General features: G+C 40.4%; 1 protein-coding gene across 3 annotated transcripts in view; it reads right to left on the bottom strand.

Moving 5' to 3' along the window:
• Positions 1-12,268, bottom strand: part of kat2b (K(lysine) acetyltransferase 2B) — a 120,353-nt gene that overhangs the window by 11,699 nt on the left and 96,386 nt on the right. For all 3 annotated transcript variants that reach the window (XM_063044074.1, XM_063044072.1, XM_063044073.1), the window contains exons 13-15: positions 7,050-7,193; positions 5,858-5,972; positions 5,687-5,723 (exon numbers count right to left, since the gene is read on the bottom strand). In XM_063044074.1, the coding sequence (XP_062900144.1) occupies positions 5,687-5,723; positions 5,858-5,972; positions 7,050-7,193 (296 nt within the window). The remainder of the gene's footprint in view (positions 1-5,686; positions 5,724-5,857; positions 5,973-7,049; positions 7,194-12,268) is intronic.

Genomic DNA, 12,268 nt, shown 5'->3' with positions numbered 1-12,268 from the left:
ATTGTTGTTTGTCATCTATATTAATAAGTTAGATGAGAGTATATGCAAGGCATGGTTAGTCAATTTGCAGATGACACTAAAATAGGTGATGTTACCGAGAGTAAATATGGTTATTACGAATTTCAGAAGGACCTTGACTAGCTGGGTAAATGAACCAAAGAATAGCAAATTAATTCAGATAAATGCAAGATGGTGTATTCTGTGAAGACACACCAGGGTACGACTTTCACAGTAAACAGTGTGAATTGCTGAGGAGAGCTGTACAAAGGGACCTAGGAGTACAAGTACATGATTCCTTGTAAGTGGCCCCAGGGGTAGACAGAGTGGTGACGGCAGCTCCTGGCATGCTGGCCTTCATCAGTCACGGAACTGGTCAACCTACTATAGGGAAGATGCCATTAAGCTGGAAAGAGTGCTGAGAAGCCACTGCCAGAACTTGATGGGGAGGGTTATAGAGAGGGATTGAGTAGGCTGGGACTTTATTCCTTGGAATGTAGGAGAAAGAGGGGGTGCATTGTAGAGGTGTATAAAATCATGTCAGTCATTGATAGGGTGAATGAAAACAGTCTTAGTCTCAAGTTTGGGAAATCAAGAACCAGGGGACATAGGTTCAGGATGAGAGGGGAGAGATTTACTAGGAACCAAAGGGTGAAATCAGCAGTCAGGAGAAGTGGTTGAGCTAGCTACCTTAACATTTAAAAGAAATTTGGACAGGTACATAGATAGCAAAGGTTCAGAGGGGTATAGAAGATACAAGGGCAAATGGGACTAGCTTAAATAGAAATTTTGGTCGGCACGGACCAGTTGGGCCATATGGCCTCTTTCCCTGTTGTGAGACTCTATGACTATTTTTCATTAGACGTGGTATGAATTCAACCGGAGAAGTGTCTTCCCGTTGGTAAATGGCCATTATGACACATCGGTGCCACACTCAGTCAAACAGAGCCAGGTGGCCCCAAGTTCTAGGCGACCAACTCTGTACCAACTCAATGTCTACTCTTTCAAGGGTTTAGGGTCTCATTCTTCCAAATTCAAGAAGTGTAAAAGCACAGACTGTTTAATCTCTTTTGATATGACAAATCTGACGTTCCTTGTACTGCTTTTGTACCATCTTAAGGTCAGGAGTGGGGATGTTTGCATTTGGATGCATGACTTTCAAATCAATTGCAGCACCTCAGCAAATGAAACAGTCCATTTCTACACGTGGCAAGAACCAGACATCATTCACAGGCTGATAAGTGACAAATGTCATTCAACACAGCAGCGGCAGCATAAGCGAGAGACAGCCCAACCACATATTTGAAATTCGCCAGCATTACCATTGCTGAGTCCTGCACTATCAACCACAACACATCACCAATAATCAGAAACCCAGCTCATCTACTCATATAAATATTGTGGCTACAAGACCAGGTTTGCAAGCTGAGCATCCTGCAACATATGACTCACCTCCCCACACCCATCATTTACAAGGCTCACATTCGGGGTATAATGTGGTCGCCTCACTACAGGAAGGATGTGGAAGCATTGGAAAGGGTACAGAGGAGATTTACCAGGATGCTGCCTGGTTTAGAGAGTAGCATTATGATCAGCGATTAAGGGAGCTAAGGCTTTACTCTTTGGAGAGAAGGAGGATGAGAGGAGACATGATAGAGATATACAAGATATTAAGACGGATAGATAGAGTGGATAGCCAGCACTTCTTCCCCAGGGCACCACTGCTCAATACAAGAGGACATGGCTTTAAGGTAAGGGGTAGGAAGTTCAAGGGGGATATTAGAGTAAGGTTTTCCACTCATAGAGAGTGGTTTGTGCATGGAATGCACTGCGTGAGTCAGTGGTGGAGGCAGATACACTAATGAAATTTAAAAGACTACTAGACAGGTATATGGAGGAATTTAAAGTGGGGGGTTATATGGGAGGCAGGGTTTAAGGGTCGGCACAACATTGTGGGTCGAAAGCCCTGTACTGTGTTGTACTATTCTATGATCTATAATGGGATACTCTCTGTTTGCCTTAATGAATACAGCTTAAACCTCTCTTAAGCTGCTGTACACCGTCCAGGAAAGAGCAAACTACTTGACTGGTGGCCCATCTAGTATCCCAAACACTGATTTCCCACCACAGGCAGTCATGGTGTATAGCAGTTACAAAACACAGTGCACTGACTTGCCCAGGCTAGACCCAACCTGTGACCAGTTACAGCAAGAAGGACATAGCTGGTGGGCACGTAGGGAACACCATTACCTGAAGATTCTTTTCCAAGCTTAATGCCATTTTGACTTGGCACTCTATTACTGGTCCTTCAATGCAGGATCCAAATCCTAGAACTCTCTATTCAATAGCCTTGTCTGAATAAGGCAGGAGAAACTGCAGAACTTCAAGAACGGGGCTCACCATCTACCTTTCATGGGAATTTTGAGATGAGCAACAAATGCTCACATTGTCAGCAGTACCCAGATCCCATCAATGAATGAGGAGATTCAGTATGTTACCAAGGACTCTTGCAAGTTTCTACAGATTTTCAGTGGAGAGCATTCGGATTGGCCGCATCACTGCCTGGTATGGAGTCTCCAAAGAAAGAGGCTGCAGAGGGTTGTAGACGCAGCCAGCTCTATCACGTGACAGCCCTCCCCACAATCGGGGGCATCTTTAAGAGGCGGCGCCTCAAGGCAGTGGCATCAATCAGTGAGGACACTCAGTGCCTAGGTCGTGCCCTCTTCTCATTACTACCAACACGGAGAGGGTACTAGGAGCCTGAAGACCCACACTCAACTTCACTATTCCTTTTTTGTACTATTTATTTATTTATTTTAACTGTTAAGGACCATTCTGGAGTTATGACATTATGGATAGCATAATTATTGAATAAATAAAAACCAGTTTTTCATGAAATAAAACCTGTAAACAATTTAATAGGACATTCTGATTCTGTCCCATTGAAACTACATAGGGGAAGACAACTAGCTAGTTCTCCTGCTTTCTGCACGTTGCTAAGGTGTATCCTTGCCACATAATGCTCAGTTGCAGGACAAGTTCCTATTTTGTCTCAACCTTCTGGTTAGTTTATTTATTTTTAATTACTTATTGAGAGAGATACAGTGTGGAACAGGCCCTTCAAGCCGTGCCACTCAGCAACTCCCGATTTAACCAAATCACGGGACAATTTACAATGACCGATTAATCTATCAACCGGTACGTCATTGGACTGTGAGAGGAAACCGGACAAAACCCACGTGGTTCCCGGGGAGAAGGGTACAGACTCCTTACAGACATCGGTGAGAACTGAACCTAGGTCGCTGGTGATGTGCTAACCACTACGCTACCCCGCCCTGCCACCCCAGTTGTACAGCATATTCATGGTGCCATCCCTCAAAACCAACAAAAGGAATATGTTTTGGGTTTTGGGACAGGCACCAGTGCTGAATATCCAAAGAGGTGCTGCTAGTTGGTATGTGCTACCATTATAAATCTGCAAATTTACCCGACTGTGTTCAAAATGTTAAATAGGTGATCACAGCAAATGAAACTGTTGTTTTCTTTGTGTTGAAGAAGTTTAAACATGGTGTCAAGAGAGTGAGATTCTCTTGGATTCTCTCTAGAAGGTTCCCTGTGTGAACAGTTTCCCAGTTACGGTGCCCGTGTGCCACAGCTTTAGGTAGTCACAACAGCAACCTATAGTAATTCCTTGTATCTTGCGTTGTACTGCTTCCCAAAAAACAAATTTCTTGATATATGTCAGTGATAACAACCCTGATTTTGAGTTTCCAATCAAACAAGAAAGAAGCCATGTTGGATCTGGTTTTGGAGAGTGAAATAGGCCTTGTGGGTCCTTTGTCAGTGGGATAATGATCATCAGAGTTTAAATCTGAGGTTAAGAATGGATCTGAAATGGTCTATGGAATAGTAAAAACAAAATCAAATCAGTGCCTTCCAAAGGGTAGAGTTAGAGAAGGAATAGAGCAATGAGCTTGATGGGATTACCTACCAGAAGCTGGCATAGTTTCAATGGATCAAACTGCTTCCTTTTGTCTTATAACAATTCTATAATTTAGTGATTACCAATTTAATTTGTCTATATACTGGACTCAAGTGTTTACTGTAACCAGTTCATTACACCAAAAACTCTGCAGCACAGAATGCGTCTATGGAGAAATGCACACAGCAGCTTCAGAATCTAGGGCAGCAGTTCCAAATCTGGGGTCCACAGATTCCTGGGATAATGGCATAAAAAAGTTGGGAACCCAGATCTAGAGTCCAGAAAAGCTGAAGGATGTTGAAGGTGAAGTAAATGCTTAATGAACTAATAATTGGGATACAGACATTATTGGTCAAACGACAAGTCCCTGAAAAGGTGGGAGCGTGCCTTGAAATGGTCTTAAACTAATGGTATATATCAATATTGGTAAGTATAGAGTTACAGGATTTTGATTCTGCCATAGAAAAGAATGGTAATCTATGCCCAAGTTAGGACTTTCTGGGTCCAGAGTATAAACTTGTACATATGGTGCCCTAATACATTTGTCTCCATATGGAGGCAGAGATATGGATTTAATTTCTCCACTGTTACTTTCGACGAGGAGTACAGCAGCAAAGTGGGTAGAACAGGGTCGACAGCCAGGCTGAAGGGAATATTTGGGTGCTACAGTTAATAGAGCTACTACCTTAAAGCTCCAGCAATCCAAACTCAGTCATGACTTACCTCCCAATCGAGTGTTATCTCAGTAGAGTTTGTATATTCTCTGTGTGATCATGTGAGCTGAGAGAGGTTAAATCCACACTCAACCAGGCAAGTGAAAGGTGTGGGATTGATGGGCAAAGAGGGTGGTTTCTGTGCTGTATCTCACTGTGACTATTTGTGTTTTCACCACTTTAACTGGCAGAGGTCGTGGGTGAATTTAGGGGCTACTCCAAGTAACTTGCTGCATTTCAATGCGCAGGAAGTACATTCTGCAACTGCAACTTTCCGTGTGGTGAAAGGGTGCTTTTCAATGATTTCTTTATCCTGTCCAGTGCCACTAATATGTATTGTTGCAGATAGAGCCAAAAGACCAAGTTGGAGGTTTTCTATCAAATTCCTTCCTTGGATGTGGTGGGAAAGTTTAAACAGTCAAACAGTGAAGCATTCACTACAGAATACCCATCCTCTGACTTGCTCCTGCAGTCTTTATATTGATATGGCTATTCCAGTGACTATGGGTAGTAGAGAACATCAGCTTTTTACATGATCACTCAAATTTTAAGTGAGTGAGTGACTGGACAGGAGAAGAGGGGATGACAAAGAACTAGTATACAGAGACACAGAGATGTTGGCTTTCTCTTGTTGGTGATCAACACAGGAGCTATGAGTTGATCCTTTTCAAGCTCAAGTTTAATTGTCATTCAACCATACAAACGTTTATACAGCTAAACGAAACAGCATTCCCCCAGGACCAAGGTGTGAAACACAGTACATACAGTCACACACAGCACATATAGCTATGATAGCACATACGGTCACAAAAGATAATATTAACACAAGTCCCTGAGTGGCATGGCTTGAAGATTGATGGCGCATGGGATATTGTCCTGGAAGCCACGTTTCTGCAAGAACAAGTACGCAGCAGTTCCTCATCTCACGCTTTCCCAATTTACTTAAAAGTTCTCCTGCTGTAGTTACAGTTATTGTTTTTTTAAACAGACTTACCCTCTTTCTTTTCCGCTAGGTTTCCAACCAGATTCCTCTGTTGATAAATTAAATCACGTCAGCTCTTGTCCACTGAAATCACGTTTAATTTTGAAATTGGATTGGGTAACACATTCTAGCTTTGTTACAAACAGTAGCCAAAACACTTCAAACCTGTGCTAGTTTGCTTACTTATTCCAGGTATACTTTCAATGGGGATTTGTCGCACTCCCTCTTTGAAGCAGGAGAGTCCTGGGTACACTTTGCGAATCTGTGCCTGTTTTCTTTCTATCAATTTTTTTATAATCTTAAGGCAAAAGAGAGTATGGAATAATTAGGGATGAGAACTAGCTTGGAAAGACGTTTCATTTATTATGCCTAATAGACCACAAAAATCCGTTAATTAAAACATTCAATAATGAAGAAATAATAAGAAAACATTGAAAATATACTGCAGCTCATATACAGCCAACCTGTAAATCTAAAGGTAAGCCAACACTATAGGTGTTGCACTTCACTGGAATTTAAACTGAATTGTAGGGCATAGAAAAATGAGGAAGGGGTAGGAAACAAGGCAAAAGAAATATTAATTACTAAGAGAAAAGTAAGGATTAAATTGCCTGATGCACAATCCCGTCTGTTGAAAAATGCCTGCCTGTGTCCTGCTGCTGGTGAAAGGGGGATGACATTAGTTGAAATGGAAGGAAGGAGTTAAAAACAAGATACATGGTTCAGTTATCTTAAGGGAATATCTTATTTGAGAACAGAGGACTCTGCATCTCATGTTCTCGAAAGTTATTGCTTATTTATTTATTATTATTACTTTCTTTTTGTATTTGCAGTTTGTTGTCTTTTACACGTGGTTGAATGCCCAGTTGGTGCGGTCTTTCATTGATTCTATTATGGATTTATTGAGTATGCCCGTAAGAAAATTAATCTCAGGGTTGTATATACTTTGATAATAAATTTCCTCTATACTTTTGATATTTCAGAAACTTCACTGCAATAGACCGAGTCTCAGGACAGGCAGAATAGAAACTGGAAGAAATGAATCAGTACAGGGAAAAAATAATATTTCATTGGTAAATTATTGATAAATTATTTCTGCTCTATCAGTTATTTGCATATAATCAATTTTGCTAAAGGCAACATTTGCTATTCAGACTTCGCTTTTATCCATTGAAAGTTATATTTTCCTTATTTGTAGATTTAATTTTACTTAGCAGAAAGCAATAGTGCAAACAGTAATTAGATCTAGTTTCATTCAAAAATAAATAAAGGTTTGTATCTTGGAAGTAAACTTGCTAACTTGACTTCCAGTCTTAAGCACAGTTGAAAGAAACACTGGAAAATGAAACATCAACAAGGTATAGAAAGCATTCACCTCCTTCTGTTTCTTTATGATCACAGAGAACTCAGTGTACGGGATCCGTGGATTTAGCTCACATCCCATCAGAGTGGCACCTTCATAGTCTTTAATGTAACCAACATACTTCACTTTTGGAACTTTTATATCCTTTGAGAATCCCTGAAACAATTCAGAATCTCAGTTTTGTTTTGTCATCATTTTCCAAAACTAAATGGAAAATAAATTCTCAAAAGATAAAACTTTATTTACCCAGAAGGAAATTATTGTTGCAAGATTGTTCAGTCAGAAATATATACTTCAAAATACAAAATGTAAGCAATATAACCAAAGTGATTAAGCTGAGAACCAGTTCTAAAAATTTCAACCTTTTCCAAATCTGTATCAATCAATACACTCTATTAAAGATTAACAATACACATCAGTTTCTCAGATGTAAAATAATTAAATGAATTGGACTTCACTTCAAGTTATTTAATTTTAAATGATCATGTATATAATGATATCAGACAGCAAGATTTACATACCCTCAGCAATTGTAAGATATCTGAAAATTACTATCGCAGTTAGTTCAGATATTTTGAGCTAAATTGTATCGAATCCAAATTGGGTTAGTCCAAGATCAATTTTGCATGCTATCAGAGCTCTCATTCATAAGTGGTGATTAACTATGGTGCTCAGTGAAGCACTTGCAGCGTGCAACAGTTAATTAGTAAGTCCATTTGTAAAAATGACCCATTGAATTTAATAAAGTGGAGAGCATTTTGTTCTGAAAATCAAGCTGAAAGTAGAAAGTAAATATCTCTTCAACCTAATGGTACAAAATTTATATTTGCATGGCATACTATTTCAACCTTTATATTCACATAATTAATAATACAAATTCCTGGAGATGGTGCAAATTTGGACAGAAACAGAGAAAACAGATCTAACAGTTCAAGTTCTGCTTGAACTTAAACATTAATTCTGATCTGCTGAATATTTCCAGTATTTTCTGTTTTTAATAACAGAATCATAATCAATTGTCTAGGAATCAGTGAAACTACACTTTATTTTCTTTGATGTATCATTGTTTCAATACTTTTCTAAAGCCTGCTTACTATAGTGCTGCTCCTCACCACCAACAAATCTCATGATGAAATGGAGCTCACCTACAGAACCATGGGAAGCCGTTAAGCCAACATCATCTGTAATCTAGAACTAAGTTCACCCCAACCCCAGTCATTTAACTGCTGTACATTGACGATACTCACACATGCTTATCTGAAGGCTGAGACCCAGGTTACCGTCAAAGCATTCGAGAAGATGGGCCTTGCATTTTACTTCCACAGAACACAAATTCTCTTCCCACCAGTTCCTACTCTCCAGCAATATAAACTTATCACAAGACTCTGGAAAACGTGGACTATTTCCTATATTTTCGGAACCAGCTCTTAATAAAGGCTGGCAATGATAATAAAATGCATCACGGCCTCAGTGTGCTAGCCTTCAGTTACTAACCACCTGAACAAAAGTTCAACAATAGGACCTCAAACTCAAAACAAAATCATTCCCTACCAGGCATCAGTGATCACCCCCAACCCCCTGCCCTTATTATATGGTTATGAGTCACGGATCATCTAAAGCAGGAACCTCAAAGCACAAAAAAAAACCCAATGAATCCTTGAAATCTACTGCCAGAGTAGGTAAACCAATGTCAACACACTCACCCATTCCAATGTCTCCAGCACTGAGACCAACATTACACCTAATCAGTTACTTTGGGCAGACCACATTATTTACCTGCCTCACACCACACTGCAGGAATGTATATTTTACTTTGAGCTCCATTATGGTAAGAGATTGTCAGGTGTACAGAGGAATCAAGTTAAAGGTTTTGTCAAAGCTTCTCTTGAACAAAAAATTTAACATAGCTAACACAATTCTGGGAACCCTATGACCAGATAAAATGAGTTAGAATCTGGGACTGCATGGAGCAAACAAAAGGTCAGCACATGCGGCAGATGAGATGTACCACTTCACAAACTACCCCAACTCCCTTCTCATCAAACAACTCCTCCCCACCTCTGGTGGAATTTGTGGTCCCTGTGGTTTATCAGACTCCTCAAAACCCACAGAATTGTTTTGGAAACAAGTCACCCTCAACATGGAGGGGCTGCTCATAGAAGATAGAAGTGGGTGTGAGAATCTTATTGTACTGCAAACTCTTTTCTTATCCTAATACATTTTCTAGGATGTACTTCTATACCAGATTCTCACCCTTAAATTAATTAAATTCTGCACAAGTGTTACATCTGTAAGTACTACCACATTTTAGAATTACCTTCTCAATTTTAGCAAACAACCTTAATCATTTTCAACCTTGCTTTACTTTGCAAAATGATCACTGAAATTTTAGCCTCCCACACACAAGGAAATCATACCCACAAACCCCCTTTTAAATCCTTCTGACCAACTTTCCATATCTACCACAGTGGTGAACTAGATCTGATGAAAACTAAGAATAAGATTCTACCTAACTGAGGTCAAAGATTCTCTGCTCATTCTGCTGCAGTTTTTGATGTGTTTGACTACACAATGCTCCTCCATCATGGCCAGCTGGCTTACCCACAAAGACTTCATTTCGTGCCTCTAAACCACTGTTTACCCCGACCTATTTTTCCTCCACATATTACTCTGTCGTAGATCACTTTAAGGTGGGAGTTCCCGCCATTTTTTTATGTCATGGACCAATACTATTAAGCAAGGGGTATGTGGACCACAGGTTGGAAAACCCTGCTTTAAGGTATGGCATTAGAATCCATGTTACAGCTAACATCACTCACCTCTATCTAATTATCACCTCTCTTCATTTCTTACTGGGTGTTGGATAGAAAATTGATTGATAGACAAGCAACAGAGATTGGGACTCAGTGGGACTTTCTCAGGGTATCAAGCAATGACCAGTGGGGAACTCGGGATCAGTTCTCGGGCCCCAGCTAATCAAGACATACATCAGTGATGGGATGAAGGTACAGGATATGATGTTTCCAAGTTTGCAAAAAACACAAACTGAATCAGAGTTTGCTGATGATACCACTGTTGTGGGCTGTATCAAAGGTGGTGCTAAATCAGCATACAGGATGAAGACTGAAAATTTGACTGAGTGATGTAACAACAGCCACCACTCACTCAATGTCAATATGACCAAGGAGTATTTTGTAGACTTCAAGAGAGGGAAACCAGAATTCCACGAACCAATACACATCGAAGGCTCAGAAGTGGAAAGGGTCAGGAGTGAGATATGCCAACTAGTGGAGTGGTGCCGCAGCAACAACCTGGCACTCAACATCAGTAGACGAAAGAGCTGATTGTGGACTTCAGGAAGGGCAAGACGAAGGAACACATACCAATCCCTCTATGAGATCAGAAGTGGAGAAAGTGAGCAGCTTCAAGTTCCTGGGTGTCAAGATCTCTGAGGATCTAATCTGGTCCCAACATATCAATGTAGTTATAAAGAAGGCAAGACAGCATCTATACTTCATTAGGAGTTTGAAGAGATTTGGCATGTCAACAAATACACTCAAAAACTTCTATAGTTGTACTGTGGAGAGCATTCTGACAGGCTGCATCACTGTATGGTATGGAGGGGCTACCGCAAAGGACCAAAAGAAGCTGCAGAGGGTTGTAAATCTAGTCAGCTCCATCTTGGGTACTAGCCTACAAAGTACCCAGGACATCTTCAGGGAGTGGTGTCTCTGAAAGGCAGTGTCCATTATGAAGGACCTCCAGCACCCAGGGCATGCCCTTTTCTCACTGTTACCATCAGGTAGGAGGTACAGAAGCCTGAAGGCACACACTCAGCGATTCAGGAACAGCTTCTTCCCCTCTGCCATTCGATTCCTAAATGGGCATTGACTCTCTGGACACTACCCCACTTTTTAAAAAAATATACAGTATTTCTGTTTTTGCACGTTTTAAAAAATCTATTCAATATACATAATTGAGTTACTTGTTCATTTATTATTATTTTTATTTCATTATTATTATTTTTTTCTCTGCTAGATTATGTATTGCATTGAACTGCTGCTGCTACGTTAACAAATTTCATGTCACATGCCATTGATTATAAACCTGATTCTGAACTTTAAATTCCTGGATGTCACCATCTCATAGGACCTGTCCTGGACCCATCATATAAATATAATTGCGAAGAAAGCACAACAGCACCTCTACTCCTCAGGAGTCGGCGAGGATTTGGCATATTATCAAAACCCTTGGCAAACTTCTATAAATGTGTGGTGGGAAGTGTGCTGACTGGCTGCATTACGAGCTGGTGAGGGAATATCAATGCCTTTGAGCGGAAGATCTTACAAAAGGTGGTGGTTTTGGCCTAGTGCATCATGGGTAAAGCCTCCCAACCTTTGAGCACATCTACATGAAATGTTGCTAGAGAAAATCAAAGATCCTCACCATCTAGGCCATGCTCTTTTCTCGCTGCTGCCACCAGGTAGAAGGTACAAGTACCTCAGGACCTACACCACCAGGTTCAAAAATACCACCCCTCAACCATCAGGCTCTTGAACAAACGGGGACAACTACACTTACGCAACACACACAAAATGCCAGAACTCAACAGGCCAGGCAGCACCTATGGAAAAGAGTAGAGTCGACATTTCAGGCTGAGACCCTTTATCGGAACCGTTCTGATGAACGGTCTAGGCCCAAAACGTTGGCTCTTTACTCTTTTCCATTGATGCTGCCTGGCCTGCTGAGTTCCTCCAGCATCTTGTGCGTGTTGCTTGGATTTCTAGCCTCTGCAGACTTTCTCTTGTTTTTTTACTATGCTCATTCTATTTCTGGTGTTCCCACAACCAATGGTCTCACTTTAAGGATTCTTTTTCTTGTTATTTCATGCTCTTTCATTTCATAATAATTATTTATTGCTATTTATTTATATTTTCACGTGCACAGTTTGTTGTTCATTGATCTTGTTAAAAGTTACTGTTCTATAGGTTTGCTAAGTATTCCCACAGGAAAAAGACTCTCAGGGTTGTATGTGGTGACATTTATGTACTCTGACAATAAATTTTACTTTGAACTTTGAGCTGTGAGGAGGATGCAAAAAAACTTCGAAGTGATTTAGACATGGTGAATGAGTAGGCAAATATATGGCAGGTGGAATATAATGTGGATAAATGTGAGGTTTCTCTAATTCAGTAGGAAAGGCAGAGCATTAATTAAATGGCGACAGATTG

The sequence above is a fragment of the Mobula hypostoma genome, chromosome 3, assembly GCF_963921235.1.
Source record: "Mobula hypostoma chromosome 3, sMobHyp1.1, whole genome shotgun sequence".
In the NCBI taxonomy this organism is placed as follows: domain Eukaryota; kingdom Metazoa; phylum Chordata; class Chondrichthyes; order Myliobatiformes; family Myliobatidae; genus Mobula; species Mobula hypostoma.
Note: the sequence above shows the minus strand (reverse complement) of the source record. Positions and strands in the feature narration are given on the sequence as shown.